The sequence below is a fragment of the Nesoenas mayeri genome (genome assembly GCF_963082525.1).
Source record: "Nesoenas mayeri genome assembly, chromosome: 4".
In the NCBI taxonomy this organism is placed as follows: Eukaryota; Metazoa; Chordata; class Aves; order Columbiformes; family Columbidae; genus Nesoenas; species Nesoenas mayeri.
The window spans coordinates 61,315,497-61,335,462 of record NC_137540.1 but is presented as its reverse complement, the minus strand read 5'-3'; the positions used below and the strand labels follow the sequence as shown (position 1 = coordinate 61,335,462).

Genomic DNA, 19,966 nt, shown 5'->3' with positions numbered 1-19,966 from the left:
AACAAGCAGAAGAGATTTGAGGTACCCATTTGTAAGATATCTGAGACCTTGTACTTATTTGTAAGATATTTGAAAAAGACGTTGATAGGACAGCTTTCACGATAAACCTTTCCACGGAGTACCTAACTGAGGTTGTATGGGTACGGATGTGCACGTACACGTTGCACACAGATGGCACTACACAGCAAAGAAGCTCTTTTGTATTGTCAAGGTATCAATAACTCAGAAGCACTGGAACATTGTACTAACAAGCCTGAAGCAGACAGAGGTGAAGGTCTAATTCAGATCTGCTAATCACAAATCAGGAACCAGAAAGAATTACTCCTTCAGCGTCTGTCATTAATATAGAGAAAAGGAAAAAACGCAAGCTCTGAAGGGAAGTGGTGGAATGTTTGTGTGAGAAGTCTTGCATAGCCAGCAGTATTAGAAAAACATTATTCATATTGCTAAAAATTAGAAGTAGTGGGGTGTTCTTAATCACAAAAAGTTTAGCAACCAAGATGAGAAAAATCATTCCAGAACTTGTTATGATGAAGGGAACAGGGGTTGAACGTTGGCACTTGCTTTGGAACTCCAGGGAATCCAAGAGGCCGGTCAGACAGAGCCCCTTGGCTGATAGAGGCTCCACAGCCTCCCCAGAGAATCTGTTCCAGCACCTTGTTTTTCTTATCAGTAGGAATTAACCTCTCAATATACTTCCAACATGCAATTTAAGAAAAGCATATTTTCTCCTGATCATCATGGATATGGACACAGACCACATGCCTTTCCTAGATAGGTCCTGTTATTATATCCAATTTTCCCCTCTCCTTTTTTTTCCCATGCCTTCTCTTCTGTAGACTGACCAACTTAAATTCTTTCATTTTTCTTAGTAAGTCTTATTTTTCAAGACTTTTGCTCTCCTCTGGACATTTTCCAATCAGACCACATGTTTCTGTACAAATGCCATCCAAAGCATGCATTCAGTACAGACAAAGAAAAGGCAATCCCAATCAGTAGGAGAGATACAGCTGGTACTTCAAAATACTGGATTTGCCCAAGCTCAACTGACTGGGACAGAATACAAATAAAACTAAGCATGAAAATTAAGAATCTGTTAAACAAACTTGATAAGATATACAAAAACCACAACTATACTGAGAAAGAAAACAACTCTGGCAAAAAAACTTAGGAGAAAAATGTAGGCAATAATTAGAAGGAAAAAACCCTGACAATTACAATGTATATGGAATGTAAAAGCAAAGAGGAATAAAAGGAAAGCTTTCTGTAATAACACATTATGAAAGATGAAATATTAGAACAAGATGCTGAAGGTGGCAGTGAAAGATCCATGAATGTATGGACTAGAGAAAACAAAAAAGACCTTGAATTTTATTTAAAACTTGATTCAATTTGGAAACAGAAAATTTATTAACATCAACATATAAAAAGCTCTTTTGTTCGACTTTTGAAAAGCATGTTGATCTTTAGATCAGCTATGCTTCCTAGTCCATCAATAGCTAAGAATGATTTTACATAGTATCTCTTAAGAGTAAATGTTTTAAAACTAGCAGTTCTAAGAGTTTATTTTGCATGTTTCTATCTGGTGTATAAGATAATAATTAAAACAAACAAACCACCGAAGGAATTTAAAGAAACCCACTACTGTTGTGCTGATATTTAAGAAGGGATACTATACGGTCAGATAACTGTATACATAATAGACTTGCTTGATATCGATCCAGACAAAATAGTAAAAAAAATTATACAGCATTTAACTGATGAAGACTGAAGTGAAAGGGATGTAATTAATACCAGTCAACATGCATTTATGTAAAATAGGTCTTGTCAAACAAATCTCATTTTATTCTTTGACGAGCTTAAGGAAGTTTGCATGCTAAACATAAATGCATAGGTATAATACACTTAGACACCTGTAACACATCTGACTTACTATTGCATTGCTTATATTCTTACTAAAAATTAGTAACATACAGTTTTAATAGAACATATGTAAAATGGATTGAGAACTCCTTAAAACACCAATTTTAAGAAGTAATTATCAATTAGAAATCATTAACTGGGGCATGGAGGTATTAGTGGTGATCCGTACGCACTTGCAGAGCGCTTACACCTGATTTTAACGAGAAGTTCATCTATGTTCTGAAATTAAATTTAAAAGTATTGCCAAGAAATTCTGAAGAAAAAGAAACTAGAAGAGTGGTATATAAGGATGAAGACAGGCAGTTGCACAGAATTATCTGTCTCACTTACTAAGCTAGGCCAATTTACTGTGTTGTACCTGAATGCTCGAATCATGTTTAATGACTGGGATGTCTTTGGCAAAAAAATAAAAGAAAAAAGAAAGCATGTTCCTGAAAAGACTACAATCTGTTTCTCTTGGCAAATTTAATTTTCTCTGTAAGACTAACGTGAAAGAAGCCAGAACATGGTTTTATAGAAACCTGGGGTGATAATGTAGTGTGCTAGCCTCTCAAAACCAACTTTTTGACAATAGTTAGGCAAGAGGGTAATGTATAGCAATCTTTCCCTGTTCATTCCCAAACTATGTTCCCTGCTTGTAAGAAATGCCCACCAGACACAGCTTTCCACCATCAGACCTGCAGAAGTTATCCAACAAAGGGCTGTAAAATTACCTGTGTAGAACAGGTTATAAACAAGCACAAAGGCAGAATGAATCTGTTGCAGCTCACTTGCTCTGTATCCACTAAATAATTTGTGGTAAAGTATAAGATACAGCTATGCAATGTATTCTAAAGAAACTTAGATAAGCTCTTTAAAGCTGATGATTTTACCATTTCATCCAAAGTTCACTGTACTCTGAAGCTGTTACCCAGAAAACTGTACCTCAAACTTTCCTGTTATCAAAAAAATTAAAAAATTAAGAAAAATCAAGCAGGGTTTGTGCACCAAATAGAGAAAATTAACAATAAGTGCATAAAATGCAAAGCATGGTATAGTTATATTCTACATTCCAAACACAAACTGTAACAGCAATTATAACACAAAATGCATATTCAATTATCAGCTACAGATTCAGAGCAACAATAAAACTGAAATCGCTGTATTTTTCTGGGGATACACAGAGCAGAAGAACTCAACTTGTTCCTTGTGAAATTTCTGCTGTGTAACATTATGCAATGCCATATACAATCAGGTGATGGAAGTCCATTAAAAATTCTCAATACATTCTTCATCTATAGGCTTAAACAAATCCATTTTGATGAATCCGTCACATCTACTACAAGTGAAATGTTTTTGTAGCTACATATGTGATAGCTCACGCTTTTGCTTCCTCACAGTATATAGTTCCTCCACGAACAGAAAGCGTTTAGTGAACAGAATAGAAATGTGGACAAGCTCTAATTTTCTGCACAGTGGCAACTGCATCCATTACGCGTTACAGTGTCACTTTGCTCTGAAAGAGTTAACTTTCTAGCTCCTATTCTCTGCAGTGCTGCATAAACACTGCACATTATTCTCACTGAGCATGCTTCATCTTTCCTGTCTCCAGTCTTGGGCTGTCAATCACCTGTCAGTCCCTACCACATCAGCACAGTGCGCATCACCAGGCTGTCAGCACAGCAGCTGATGAGACTCTGCTAAGAGCTGTCAATCAAACTTGTTTCTCTTATCTGTTCGGGAAATATTTTGTCTCTAAGAAACAAAAAACCTGGGCAACAATGGATCAGAGTCTAGTATTTACTCTTTTACAGGGATAGAAGGCTCTTAACAGGAAACGAGTATGTTTTATCCACAAACAGGAAAAAAAAAAGTCTGCACCATTAGGCATATTTTCTTTTTTGGTTTTGTTTAAAACCTATTTATTTCTTGACCCACTAAATCAGGGAATAATAAATTAAAGTACTTTTTTTTTGTTCTCTTTGTAAAATCGATTTTATGTGTTTACTTAGTTTCTGTTGAACATAATTCAATGGAGTTTAAAACAGGTAGCATGTCTGCTTTTGGGAATCTTTCCCTGTCTCTAGGCATTGGAATGTGTGAGCCTTCTCTCCATCTCACTGTAGCCAAAAAGCCAGACTAGAAAAAACACACTTAATTTACATCTTTGCAACATTAAAATATATCTTTATTTTCTGTACCATTTCTCATTAAAACTCAGTTTCAACATAGAATTTAATAACATGAGTGAGCTTCATAGATAATAGCAGACCAAAAGAATAGCTGAGGGGTATATAAGCAAGCAAGAGAAAAACATACATTTTCAGTGGATGTTTGAAAGAAGATAGTATCTTCTTTCTGGAATGCTGTATCAGGAAGGAAAAATTGCAGAAGGTAAAGTTCTCATATATACTTAAAATAGTGCAGAAAGACAACAAGAGCTGCAAGGTGGGCTCAGCAGCAATTTCGGGTCTGACATACAATTTTTGCATGAAATGTTGAGCTGGGCTTTCAAGTGCACGTCTTTCTGGGGCAGAATAATGTTCTGCAAAGATAACTGGTCTAGGTCTAACAAACCTGGCAATCAAATTAATTAGCACTGGTGAATCACTGAACTAACAGACCTTTACTCTTTCCAGGCCATAACTAAGGATCTTTACATGCTGTGCCACACAGATACAGAGGCATATTTAAAGCCAGCTCGAGTATCAGTACACTGTGCTATCTTGTGCCAAGTAAAGTAAACATAACCCAGTGACTCAAAATCCCAGCTTCGACCCCTATCTATTTTTCCCTATAAATTAAAGAATCGCAGAGTGGATAGTCGAGCAGAAACCTTGCACACCCAACAGTGAGAGTAGCAAAGGGAAGAAAAATGCTTTTCTCAGTATGGAGATGAGTGCTGTAAATCACAGTAATGTGAAAGGCAGGCCTAAAAATATTTGGTGTTTTTCATAAAGTTTCATTTTGGGGCTGTGAAACTAAATAAGCAGCCTAGTTTCCTGAGATTAAAAAAAGAGAAGAGTTTAAAAGCCTTACAGTTTCTTGGACAGAGCTGTATATTAAAAATTAAAAGATATGGGAGGCAAGCAAAAGTAGTGGTTTTTTTAAATCTTATACATTTACACAAGCAATGATTTACAGGCCTGATTCACATGCTCTGAGCATTTCTGTTGGCTGTTGGATTTGGCTGTCCAGGTAAGAGCAGGGGGCAGAGAAAGACAGCTGGGAAAAAGGCTGCAATATGAAACCCATAGAAAGGAAAAGTTTAAAGCAAGTGGTGAAAGAAACCACAGAGGGGCTTGGGGATGGCAGTCAAAATTAGAGAAGAGCAGAAGAGAAAATACACATTTCAGCAGCCTCCCACAATGGTCCTGGGGGCTTTGAAGAAGGAACCTGGGGCAAAACACCATGTTCGTCCTTGTCTACGGTGGGTGGTTTAAAGCAAGATCCAGATAGTCCCTGAAAACAAGGAGGGAAAAGGACTGGGAGTCATCATAGCCCAGAGAAAAATTGTGGCCATAGACAACAAAAAAAACATTTGTCCTTCCCCCCACACACACCCCCACAAGACTTTTTCTGGAATTTATTTGCTCCAGAAGAGAATATTTTAGTCCCCAAAGGAGGGAAATCATCTCCCAAAGGAAAGAAAATAAGGTGGCAGCCACAACTGATGTTGGAAATGTAAACAAATCTCTCACAGGCTGATGCAAGACAAAGGTAGGCAATTTGGAGCTGAATCCTGGAGCAAAGGCAAGAGATCGGCATCTTTCAACACTTTCAACTCTCTAAATGTCTTCTCAATGATGCCTGCTTCTCTTTTCTAGGGCCTAATCTTGGTTCCTTCCATTACTCTTTGCACCTGGCAAGAGTAAGAGCAAACAATTTGTCTCCTCTTCCCTCTCAGCCAGCTCCCGTGTTTTTAATGCCCATGACATATTAAAGAGCATTCACGCTGGGCGAGGAGGCAGCTGGCTGGCTGGGGACAGCGCGGATAGAGACCTGGCACTTCTGTTTCATCTCTTCCAGAACTATACACTTGGTGCTGTCACCACTCAGCATGCTCTGGCTCTTCTAAAAGGAGCCCCAGCCCACTGGCCAGTGATTTCACTTGTTACTTGGAATAAAGGTACTGAGTTACATCATGGTCTTTGGGAGATGCCATGACCCTTCCAAAGGCAAGAGCACACACGCAGCTTGGGCAGGCAAAATGAAGACCTCGATCAGGTCTCTGTGCTCAGTGATGACCTACTACAAGTAGAAGCAATTTTTTTTGGACCCAAAAGGGAGCAGACTGCTCTGTTCTCAACTCTTGCACAGTATCACAGTATGTTTGGGATTGGAAGGGACCTCAAAAGATCATCTAGTTCAATCCCCCTGCTGGAGCAGGAACGCCCAGGTGAGGTCGCACAGGAACATGTCCAGGCGGGTTTTGAATGTCTCCAGAGAAGGAGACTCCACAACCTCCCTGGGCAGCCTGTTCCAGTGTCTGTCACCCTTACTGAGAAGAAGTTTTTTCTCAAATTTAAGTGGAACCTCTTGTGTTCCAGCTTGATCCCATTGCCCCTTGTCCTATCATTGTTTGCCAACGAGAAGAACCTGGCTCCATCCTCATGGCACTCACCCTTTATATATTTATAAACATTAATAAGGTCACCCCTCAGTTTCCTCTTCTCCAGACTAAAGAGACCCAGCTCCCTCAGCCTTTCCTCAATAAGGGAGGTGTTTCACTCCCTTCATCACCTTTGTTGCCCTACGCTGGACCCTCTCCAGCAGTTCCCTGTCCTTCTTGAACTGAGGGGCCCAGAACTGGACACAATATTCCAGATGTGGTCTCACCATGGCAGAGTAGAGGGGAAGGAGGACCTCTCGATCTACTAACCACCCCCCTTCTAATGCACCTCAGGATGCCATTGGCCTTCCTGGCCACAAGGGCACAGTTTTGGCTCATGGTCATCCTGTTGTCCACCAGGCCCCCCAGGTTTTGGACACAAACTTCCCAGGTAGGAAGAGGGAGTTGCTCTTAACACACAACCTCCACTCTGTGCCCTCCTCAAGTAACACTGGAGATGTCCCCTAGCAGAGACTTGGATAACCTGGCACCTCCCAGACTGTTCTCAAAGCCTGCTCAGGTGGCAATGGATGTCCCAGACTGGAACAGCTCAAGCATGCACTTTAGAGTACCATTATACAAAAGTACTGCTCATGTAAGAAAGAAACACAAATACTGTAGTTCAGAATTATGTAAATGTCTACAAACAAGGGAAAGGAAGCGTGAATGAACAGAAAGAGCCCTACATGCTGAGCTTTAATTCCAGATGCTGAGAATAACAGCACCAAAAGTAACAACAGTTTGTGCAGAGATCAGAACTTAAAATCAGAGGAAGAATCCCATGTACTAGTGGCTTTTAAAAACATGCCCACAGTAACTTGATTTTTCAATCACGCTTATCAACAACAATCCTAAGAATCACAATATTGTCCCATACCAAACTGGCCCAGTTACAGATAGCACAACCATTATCAAGCATTTGTGACAACAGGAATATTTCACTCTTTGACAAATTCTTTCATATGTAGCCCTGTTTTCCAGAAACACAACTTCCTCTGATCTAACTGGACATTAATTGCTTTTTTGCTGATGTATCTGTGCCTTCTGGACTGATAACACAACCAGCAAATCTGATATCTGACAAGTTGACTCAACCTAATCAGGACAGATCAGCTGTTACCAACATTGCTATAGGCTGTAATTTGAGGACCTTTACAGAGTTATCACTTGCTTTGAAAGGCAAGAAACTGTAATTCTGTCAACACTAATCCCAGAACGTGCGTTCAAAGTGGTTGTTATTTTTTCTCCAGGAGAAGGTAACACTTGTCAAATAAATACCTGAGATAATTGATAAAAGGAATTAGAAGTATGTGATATGCTGACAATCAGTCACTCTTACGAAAAAGAAGAACCTCGCAAGATTCAGAACATTAAGCAGAGAGCAGAAGCTGCCACTGTGAAGCAGGGGTCACTCTGAATGGAGTGAAACAATTGGTAATGCAGTTTTTCAATGTTTACTTATCTCTCTGTTGCTTAGTGCTAAAGCTGAGTGAATTATTCACCTCAAACAATTTGTTCGAAGAATTTTACTCCTTTTTCCTGCTCAGCATACGTGGGCAACAGATAACAATGCCATCAGATTTATTCACTGCTTCACTTTTATTCAAGTTTCTCTTTAGTGCTTGACTGAGAGTGTTCTAGACTTGCACTGCTGTTCAGACAACATCCAGGGCAGGTCCTTAATGTGTGTAAACAGCACAGATCCACATAAAAGATGGAATAATTATTATCTACATTGGCAAGGATATAGCTTTTGATATTTTTTTTTTCTTTTTTCTGATCCCTGTTTAAATCTGGAGCCCTTTGAGCAACAATACTGAAATTTCCTACAAAGTTCCCTTTCTGTGAACATCTTTGCCCACAAGACTCAACACTCAAATACTTGTGGACACCAAATTAACAAAGGCTGCGAGCACAGCCAAAGCAAATTAATTAAAAAATTCCAAAGATTATATTGTGTTATTTGCCCTGCTCCACTAGGAAATAATTTATTTTCATGTAATAAAATCTAGAGGAATTCCACACAAAATACAAAAGGATTCCCAACCCATGTAGTTCTTTAATGGAACTTGATGGTCACTGAATACAAACAAGCAACTTTGTCTTTGACAGGGTTGCATCTGTCTCTTACAGTGCTTAAAAACTCAGGCTTAAAATTAGAACAAAAAATGTATCTCTTACTGTATCGCTTTGGTCCATCTTCCAAACAAAATGAAAGGGTTAAGGTTGCATCATCTTCAAAAAATTCAGTTGCAAAGGCATCCCACCAGAGGTTGTCACTATCCTAGGAAGCAACAGATCATTCACTTAACAGGAGGCAAAATGAAAATATGTTCATCCTTTGTAAAAGAAATTCAACAGGATCACACATAGTTTGCACTTCTTCATCTATGATTTTGAGGTGTAGATATCTATATGATATTTCAAACTATTTTTCCTAGATAAGGTTCTACTTCTAATTTAAGAAAAAAGCTAAAAAGCTTATTATACAATAAACTGTCTTTCCTTTTATTGAGCACACTAAATATAGAAAAACTTTTACTCTCGTAAATATATTTGTTTCTTTAAATGCAAATAAAGTGATTATTACTTTTCCCTTCCTTTCTTGGGCTGTGAATCTCAACTGCTTAGTCCTAATAATGAAAAAATTTCAGTACTTTATTCTATAATGCTACATAACCCGATTATCAGCATGAGTTGACAAGAAAGTTATTTAGAACCTAAATATAATAGCCATTCCACTCCAATGCATTTAATATAAATACAATGCTACTGCAGGTTAATTAAATGTAATTGTTGTGAGAAATCTTTACTTTTCAGTCTGATATATGAAGTGAAAACAATATTTTAAGATGAACTGTGTATACTTAGACTTACGGTAATACGCATAGCTGAAACATAGCAACTATACATGTAGTGTGCAATGTAAAGCATATACTGATACACCACTACGGGTGGTCTGTTGACTTTGGCGATTGAACCAGGTATTGTTAGAGCTGCGTGATCAACAACAGGCACCCAAACCTCCATGTCTAGCACCTGTGCCAGTGGGCCAGCTTGCAAGGGTTTTCACAGAAGTCAGGCAACAACAGAGTCCACCAACTGTTTCATTTAAAAGCTACAGATATATTTAATAGCAGATTTTAAATTTTTGGTGCAGTCTATTCTGCTCCTTTGATGTCCTGAGATTTAAATCACCTGTAGCACATAGAATGAGCAACAAAGCTGTAAATACATTTCTGAAGAAGCCCCAATCACACTCCTCAGAGCCACTTTACCCCACTCACAGCAGCTGCCTTCCCAGTGTGCAAGGCCAGGTTAATTCAGCATAGTGAGCACAGAGTACCTCTTAATGCCTGAGCAATATGTAACTATGCCAGAATACATTTGTTACCTTCGCAGGAAAAAAAAACTCCAACCCTGTGATAAAATGCCAATTTAAGACAAAACATGTATCTGTCTTATTCATTATATGTACACATACAGAGAAATAATTATCTGGGTTTTTCAGTTCTGCTCCTTTTCTTTTTCCTGAAGAGGTTACTATTGGATTTCACTCCAAACTGCTGAGCAGGGTATCTTTCCTGCCTCACAACTTCACTTTGCTTTTTGCCCAACATCCAACAGAGAAATGGTAAGGAGAGGTTTTTATATTCCAGCTCGTACCAGAGACCCCTGAGATACTTCCTGACTGGGTCAGAGCCTGTAATTCACCTTCTTGCCAAGGCTCATCCTGTGCTGCAGGACAACGAGTGGCATGGCCCTGTGATACTTGCTCAAAAATCAGTCACACAAAGAGATATCAAAACTGTCTCTGTGTCTTAGATATCTCTTGTCTTGGAGAGCTGCTGCTCTTTCCTCTTTGCTTGTGTAAAACTGATGAGTGTTTCCATGTGCAAACATCACTGGATAGACTAGTCAAGTAACCACAACAGTAAGTACAGAATATACATTCAGGTTCAACAGAAGCCCAGCAAACGCACCTCTGCACACCAGCCCTTCACTGGGGACAGCCTGCTGGGTGACGTTATAAGCCCATAAAAGATTGTATTATCTAACAAGTCATTACATGCCAGCACTCTGCCATTTGCCAAAAGAGGGGCTGCAGTATTGTTTAACTGGGATACTTTGGACACACTTATGATAGGGAAGTGAGAGGGAAGGGAAGAATCTAAGCATCCCATGTTTGTAGCTCTTGCTAACTCAGTAGTTGAGTCTCACTGGAGCTACTCACCCAACATCCAATGACATGGAAGGCAAAAGGGGAGCACCACACAGTCAGAATGCAAATGCACATGGGAAAGACAGAGAAGAGCAGGGCAAGTGCAGGGCCTCACCTCAAAACCACACATATTTGCACTCATTCTTGCTTCCAAGAAGTCTGAAGGCAAGGATAATATAGAGACTGAATTACTGTGGATTCCCTCCCTGGATAGATGAAGTATCCAGACTCTGTCACAGTTTGAATACTGTCCAAGGTCTTTATCTTAGGCTTTTGCATATTTTATGTCAGGAAGAAGGAAAACCAGAAAATGTAACACCCCACCCACAAAAAGAACCCAAACTTTAATAGAATATATAAATCGTCTGTCAAGCTCTGATAGTCTCTGCTGATTAATTCTCTGCTCCACTCTTGTCACAGGTGGGCCCAACTACTCTCACAGCCAAATAGCGAACAAAACCAAATGAGGTGTCCCCCAGCCAGGCTGAAAAAGGATCCAGTTATTAAAAAAATAATAACAATAAAAAAAAGAATAAAATTACCCCCTTTTTCTTGCAAAAAGGGGATGGTGAAGGCAAGGCTGCCCCCAGGCATCTTTAACTTATGCTCTGACAGGTTACGGGGGATTTTGCCAGAGTAATTATTTTTCTATTCAACAATAATGAGAAATTACCATGGCAACCTCCCTTTCACGTAGTGCACTCACACACTCAAACATTGAAATAATGGCCTAAACATAACAAAAAAATTTATACTTTAAAAATATTTTGTATTAAAATAAACTTAAGGAATGGGTCAAAGGAGAGAAGAGGGCAGAGACAGGCAGTGAGTTGGGTCAGAAGCGAAGATGTCATGCTGCTGTAGCCAGCTACCCAAGCAGCAAAACGTCTTCTGCCACGATTGTCATTGTTCCCTCTGATCCTCTCCACCCCCGGTATTATTTGTAATTTGAAGCATGGCTCAACTCTGAATAGGGTCTCCAAGTAAATGGAAGCCTAGGGTTTCAATATTTTTTCCTGACTCTGATTTCTTTGGCAAATGTAATCAGATTTTAAGTACAATGATGTTCTTTTTCCCCCTCCATCTAATAGTCCCACATGTTCACTGTGTGATCTGAGAGTCAAGCTGTGTTCTTCTTTACACCTTACACACTTACATGATTAAGAGTCTGCAAGCCAAATGAGGCTTTTTTACTTGCCTGTGATGGTGATTGCTGAACCAAAATAGATCTTGGAACTGGAATATATGGCCAACTGAGCCTATGGCATTTTCTTCAAATTATTTTATTTTCGTTTAATGACTTGGAAGGTAGAATGGAGTTCATGTAAAAAGTCAGTACATGAAACCATGCTCGAGAGAGGATTCAGACACCTTGCAGGACAGAACTGGAATTCAAAATGATTTTGATATATTGCAGCAATGATTTGAAATGAAGATGAAATTCAATAAAGTGAAGTGACAAAAGCACAAATAAAGAATGGGAAATAACTGGCTAAGCAATACTGTAGAAAATGGTCCAGATCATAAAGCAAATATGTCAACAATCTGCTGCTCTTGCAAATAAGGGAAATATCTTAGATACAATTCCCTTCCACTCCAGCAAACACATCACTGGAAAGACTTCAACTGGAACAGTCCATCCACTTCTGGAGTACTGTGGTCAGGTCTGGGCCACCCACCCTTAAAGAATTTAACAGAGAACAACAGGAATCATTGAGTTCAAAGACACGAGCCAAAAAAAAAAAACCAAACATCCAACCCCAAAAGACTCATAGGAAGCAAGACAGAAGGACCTAGTTGTGTTTAGGATAAGGCGGAAAAAGCTCGCAAGGAACGTGAAAACAGTCTTCAACCATATGAAGAGATTGCTATAAAGAATTATCACTTGTCCTCTGTGGCTAACAAGGATAGAAGAAGTAATAATTGTCTCAGTTTTCTGCCATCACAGGTTAAGTGGTTTAATTCCATTACAGATTTCTGGGCCAGTGTTATGCAGAGGGGAAAGGGCCGCAGAGCACAGCTCCTGTGTTCCTGAGAAGGGGGGTGCTGAGGTCCTGCTGCCCACGAGCCTCGGCAGAGCTGCCCCATCACAGAATCACAGAATGTCAGGGATTGGAAGGAACCTCAAAAGATCATCTAGTCCAATGCCCCTGCCGGAGCAGGAACACCCAGATGAGGTTACACAGGAAGGCATCCAGGCAGGTCAGGCATCATGGCAGCTCCGCGACTCGGACCCAGAAACACGCGGACTTTTGTTTTCTCCCTCACATCACTTTTGGCTGCACACTTATAACAGGTGTAAATAGCATATTAAAAAGAAAGTCATGGAAACAAATAAATGAGATTCTGAATACATACAGGAAATACATCTGTTCTGAAATGGGGTATTTTTAATATAATCACTTTTCAGGGAAGAACTGAACTTTAAACGTCAACCTATGTGGCTTGGCATTGCACAAGGCAAAAATAAAAAGAGATAGTGCCCTTGGGAGCTTACATTTTTCTTCTGGCACTTGCAACCCTTCCCTATTGACACTTACTATTTTCAGAACTCTATACATCCACACTCCTGTTGGCAACATACGAGCTTCTCGTATTCTTTCAAGTTAATCCTGTGTGAGGAAACTGGTGTCTCCCAAAGGAGAGAATGGTATTCCTGCTTTCCTTCCATTCCCAGCAAATCAAACTACACTTGAGCTTTTAAAGTGCAGTTCAAGATAAGATTTTGCCATTAAATACACCTGTAAAAACTGCACAGCCATTACGAATTATGAAACTCACAAGATATGTATCATAAAAAAATTCTAACACTAATGTTTATACTCAGAGCACACTGACAGACCATTTAAAATAAAATTCCTGAATACAAGTAACCAGTGACTTTCCTCATTAAATTTAAATTAGTGAGGTTTAATTTAAACATATTTAAGGTTCTGACATAAATTTCACAGGAGTAACAAATTAACAAGGATCTATATATCTTAATGTTATACATTTGGACATTTGAGTACTGATTTGTAGGTCTGGCCCTGCAATTCACAATGTTTTTATGATCTGGCACAGGATTATTTTGCTATTTATATAAATTCTACATGGAATACTGATATTCTGAGTCTTAAATTGATTTTCTGGGAAACAGTATGAATGGAGTGAAAAAGTGGAATACCCATATTCAGTATATAGGTGAGAAACCCATATAGTCAAATGGCTGCCATCATACAGGTATAAGAAGGTGCACATCTATCTGACATTCAGAACATCTTCGCTCACCATATCTGGGACCTTGTGCAGTTATTAAAAGCACCTGAAGAAGAGGACCAATCTGGGTGCCCAGGGCTAGTTTGTAAGGACCACTCCCATTGCTTTTCCATTTGTTATTCTATCTCATTTATTTTATCTATCTGAAACATAAAGCATGTTTTACACAGCATTAATCATACCTTTAATCTCACAGCTAGTGGTATTTTACAGAATCTCCAGCTCCCCTCCCCCTGCCAGGAATGCCCAACTCCATTCCTTCCATTTGTTATTTCACACATATTCACAGTTTTAATGGTGTTGCTTGCTTTTATTTCACTTACTAGTGTGGCTGCATGCCATCTCTCAAACAATGTGTAGTAAAACTGGCAGAAAGATTTTAAGACTTGGCTTTGGTCATATGTAGTTTTCTGTTCCATTATATACTCGCAACTTCTTGCCAAAACTCTGCTCAATGCCCAAAACATATCCGTTTCTTCAGCTTACTCAATAATTAATTAAATTATTGTTTACATTCCACTTTGGAACTTATCTTCATGTGTACAGTGAAGAAATAACACCAAGTTTCTGTTTTATTAAGAAGGCAGAATATAGTCATGCAACAAATCCCCACTGTGATACCACCTCAGAGAGGCTGACTGGGGTGCAAAATGGGGGCAATGTCTCTGCTTCTCATGTAAATCCGGAGGAACTTTAAGAATCCAATGGAATGACAGGGAAAAGCTCAAAACGGAGATCTACTCTTATAGATCCTATTTTTATTGCCTATAAACCACTATACTATAAGGCAACAAAATATGGGGGGCAGGGGGAAGCAGTAACAGCCCATTTTCTGAATGGGGACATCAAACATTAATTATTTGATTTAAGATAAAAATGGGGGAAACAAACAAACAAAAAGACAGAGGCTTTGCAAAATATGCAAAATTTTTCATGCCATTGGTGTGCTCTGAACTCTGGGAGGTGGGAATCAGCATCACTACAGCAAAACAACTATACTGTAATGATACTGACCATACCGCTCAGCTTTGCAGGTACAGGTCTTTGAGACAGTGCCACTTGAGATTCTCAATCAGCAAGTCTACACTGGGCGATTACACCAGGGGTTCAGATCAACTGAAACATGTTGACATTGATATGAGGAAGAGAAATATTTTTGATACGTTTAGAAGGATGGTTGACCTCTTCCTTGTTATTTGGCTGCTAACGTAGGCCTGAATTAGAGACGTTTTGTTAGAGTAGTTGTGGTAATTGCTCAGTACGCTGGCATATAGCGAGACCAGTCTACGTGCAGCTACAAAAGTACAGTTATTCCATTACATCTAAGCCACCCCATTTTTCCATCTACACGGGTGCTACAAGTATATCAAGTTGAATATCCTTTTAAAATTGGAGTCATTAGAATGACAGAGATTTTCTAACTTAAGTTACCAGGAAAGGATAAGACAGAGAGATATCTGGTTCAGTCTAAGAACCAAAGATGAATGCCTGGTCTCAAACCTATTATTTGTCATTGTTTAAATTTTACTGAAGATTGTGGACAAAAGAGAAATGAATCCTGAAATATTCACTCTGTGCATGTTTCACTATTCACCTACAGCAAACAGACACAGGCTAGAGAGTCTAATACTGCATTGCAAGCACTACAGAGGAGAAGGAGTTAATTTATGTGTCATTTCACCTGCTTCCTTAATTTGAATTCATTATTTCCACTCCTGGAACTTGTGCACAAGAATGAATAGGAGAAAGGGGAAAAAAGAGTAATGAAGCTGGGCTCAAGACATATTCCACTGCCAACTCCTTATAGCCAGCATGGCATCATCCTTGATATTTCACAGCAATATTACCAATAACTAGTAGAAGATGCTCTTTTGTCCTTTTTAAGTATATGGGATAAGATTGCAGTTGGTCTCTATGGATAAGACCTATATTCTGGCTGTGTGAACAAAAAGACTGGGTATTAACAACTAAATCGTGTGCAGTTTTCAATAGAAACAGACACTTCCATCCATAGCATAGTCTGTTTGGATGTGGTATATACACACTGCATACTAAATCCATAGTCAAAGTTGTTTTCAATTTGAACCCTCTTTTCAAAGAGGCATGAGGATGTCTCCAGCTGGGTGGGAACAGTAACGGATTTTCTTAGTAGCATTTTCCACCCATAATCGTTGTAGTCAAATCACAGACTTGAGTTTTGTGTTTACAAAAATGAATCATGGTTACACTTCTCTATTCAACCACAGAATACACCACAGCCTCAAGCCTTTGAGAATGGTTTATAGAGATGGAATATTAAGTGTGTCTATTACCTATTGTAGTGTCATCAGTAATGTGAATGTTCTTGTTTTATTCTGACATTTTGACCTAGTACAACATTGACAACATTTCAATACTGCAATGGGAACATGATGAAGACAGCCCTTGACACCTTCATTGCACACTGGACTTTCATCACCTCTTTGTTCTCTGAAGTCTCACGAGAGCACCACACATATTAGAGACACATACAAAGCTGGGACCTTCAGAGGTCCCTCCCTCTGAGCAACTACAATCTAAACTATGACCTAACAGACTGTATTTTGAGAAGTAAGAAGGAGCTCTCCAGCTGAGTTAAGAAAAAAAACATCTTTTATCGCTTGTGACGCCTTCTTGTGCAAATCTAGTGGCCAAGGCAGGGAAGCGAAACCCAGGTAAGACAAACACCCTTCTACCTGCATTCCAGCCTCTTGTAGAAGTATCAAATGGTGACAGAGCAAACTAATGCAATGATAAAGAGTTGATTTTGTCATAAACAAATCTTATATGGGTTGAAAAGACATCTAGGTAAGGAGACATATCTCTAGATGACACTTACACACCCACTACTCTACCGGACTTTGAGAAAACTGTTGTTAAGACTCAGAAGAAGACTTTTAAAATTAGGGATGCTCTTAAATGCTTTGCTGGACTGGAATCCAAGTATGCATTTGTTAGCTTGCAAGTCAAATTAATTAAAGATTGTAACTTCCTGTTAAGCTTTGCAAACCAGGTAAGCGCATATATATCATAATGTTGGACATTTCTGTCTGACCAAAGAGATATTATTTCTTAGGAAGGTACATGAAGTGGAAAGGAGCCAGTGTATTGTATGTCCCACCTCCTTTAGAGGACAGGTAAATCTTAATTTCGTAAAAACTAATCAGAAAATGAGAAAACATTTAAGAGGGAAGAATTTAAGAAATTACTCCCTTGTGTTACTATTTACAAGCATATCTACAATTATATAATTTTTGGCTGCATTTAAGTACTTAATAATATAACCGTGATTCTAGGTGTTCAGGTATCATCCAAAGAAATTGTAATAGCACTATATAATTCCAGATAGTGCAGAGAAGCAAATGTTACATTGGCTTACAGAAATTCTGGTAAGAAGCAACGGTACAGCATAAAATCAAGTTCCTTTGTTATGTATTTATTAATAAAATACACTATATCTTCACTACATGAATAGTGCATATTCTTCAACCAAAAAAACACTGTGGGAATTAACAAATAATTTCTTAAGAGAGGTACAGTCACCTGCAAATTACGTTCTTTAAAAATTCATTCACATTTTTAATTCAACTCAGAAGCACCACTTGTGTGGGGTTTTTTTAAGGATTATTTCTTTAGTATAGCAAAAGTACATTTCAAGTTAATACCCATATACATTCTGTACTTATTAGGATTAGTAATCACAGCCATTTTGGTCGACTGGCAATGCCACTCTATCCACAAATATCTGTGCTAAATGTGTGTTTCAGAATCTAAAAGCTACTTAAGAAAGAGACCAGGAAAAAAAAAAAAGGTATTGCTGAGGTATTAAGTTATTAAGTTTGTATTTTAGTCTCACTTGGTCCAGTTTTCAATACTACAGTATAATTAATATCATCTGTATCAGCCATTTGGGCCACTAATCAGCTGAAGTTGTCAGATGCACAGGTTTTGAAAATAATACAGCTACATTTATTGCTTGTAATTTTTTATATAGAAACACGTGCATTCAAGCTTAATCATACATTAAGGGTGAGATTTTCAAAGCCAATTAAAACACTCATGCATCCATTTTCCATTAAATTCAGTGGAAATCAGATGTTGGAATATTTTGAGTAAGGCTCCAAATGCCAGCATGAAATTAGAACTTGTTACATTTACCAAATCAAAGCTGGAGGGTGACAACAGGGCTGGGATTCATTTCACCCCAAGACAGTTGTCTAAATTCGTATGAGATAAAAAACCTCCTGGAGATATCTGTCTCTTCACTGACTGTAGAGGGAGCCGAGAGAATAGCTCAGTCTAGCCATGCAACTTTTACAGGGATCAAGGTAGGTAAGAGAAATCCTATCATATGTACCTACTGAGAATTTAAAATTCAGGAAGAAAACTGGCTGAGCTTTTGGGAGCTTACATAGTGAAGGACAAACATAAGTGAAAAACTGGGTGAAAAAACCGTACCTACTTTGTCTAGATTTTTACAGTCTTGGCAGGAAAAGCCACAAATGATGTTCAAGTTTTATGCTCGCACCGCTCAAAGATCTCCAGGCTGCCAGGTTCCTGCTGTTTCATATAAAAAGCTCTGAGTGGCAGACAGAAGTTGGAGCGCTGGTTAAAGATTTCTGCCAGTATGAAATGTTTCAAATGAAGAAGATGTGATTATTTGCCTGGCTTCCTAACTCCACTCCCTGGCTAGCCATAGTTGCCAATAAAGGCCATCGGGTCCTGTATTTTATCTCACCCTGTATTTGGATACAAAATTCCTGTACAAAATACAATTAATTTTTTTTCATATGTATCCTCCTACATCCTCAGATATCTGCAATAGAAGGAAATCTTAAGTCAAGACAACATATCAAGTATTGCCATTTCTCACTGTATTATTCTGCTACAACCAGATCACTTGGTTGCTCCCTGTTTCCATCATGTTACACTGTACTTCTCAAGCACGTAACACTCACTAATGGGCATGTGACAGCCATGTCTGGTTAATGAAGGAACAACAATCAGGAGTCCTGGTTGCTCCGACAAAGCAAGAATGGGTTGTGCTTGACACTCACAGATTCTCACTATACATGAGTTTTGATGGTGAGAAGCAGTTATTAGCATAGGGCAGTGAACTTTTTAAACTGGTATTTGCATTTACAAATTAAAACTCTTGATTCAAATGGAGATGTCTGAATCACCTGCCTACAAGGAAAAATCTACTTAGAACCAACACTTTTACTGTTATTGCTGCTATAATATTGTATAACAGTGTAACAGATCACTGACGAGGGTGTTAAGGTTGCTAAATCAAAGGATATTTAATTCCTGTCCTGAAAGGCACCAAAAGAAACATAGAGAGAATGAAGCACACATTGGGAAACTCACAGGTTGTGGTAACAGAGTGGTTTTGTGTGTTTGTTTTAATTATTAACTTTAAATTTTCACTTCAAAGAAATGGAAGAATTTATGCATGCTAAAAAATGCTCCCTTTCAAAACTCGCTCTGCACTGAGTAGAGTAAGTACTGCTTTCCTCTAAATGGCATACCTTATCTTGTCAACCTCATTTAAAGTAAAAAGGCATCAGTAGTAATAATAAGAATGCCATTTGGTGAACAATTCCTTCACAGAAGCCAGCTATTACATACTGTAACAAATTAAAACTCCAAAAGTCTGTGCGGGTCCCCAGAGAAATGCTATTTAATAAAGCAAACACCGATATTGAATGTGACAGAATTCCATTTGCTACAGAATCCCATCCAACTGTGTTTGGCTGTGGCTGAAGCAATTAGAGAAAGCTGTGATTTAATGATTATGCTAAAACCCTAGACAAACAAAGCTCTCACCTACCAAGTGGCCACTTAGCTGTATCACTACCACCAAAATGTATAAAAATCCTTGTAGGATTTCATTTGCTGTCAGTCAACTAGAAGCAACATGAGCAATTATTTACTAAAAATGTCTAGTTACC

The 19,966-nt window shown here is 38.7% G+C and overlaps 1 protein-coding gene across 3 annotated transcripts in view; it reads right to left on the bottom strand.

The window, feature by feature from the left end:
• The window catches only part of LDB2 (LIM domain binding 2), a gene marked incomplete at both ends in the record, with an annotated part of 217,268 nt that overhangs the window by 132,104 nt on the left and 65,198 nt on the right, over window positions 1-19,966 (bottom strand). For all 3 annotated transcript variants that reach the window (XM_080344507.1, XM_080344508.1, XM_080344509.1), the window contains one exon: window positions 8,696-8,798. In XM_080344507.1, the coding sequence (XP_080200633.1) occupies window positions 8,696-8,798 (103 nt within the window). The remainder of the gene's footprint in view (window positions 1-8,695; window positions 8,799-19,966) is intronic.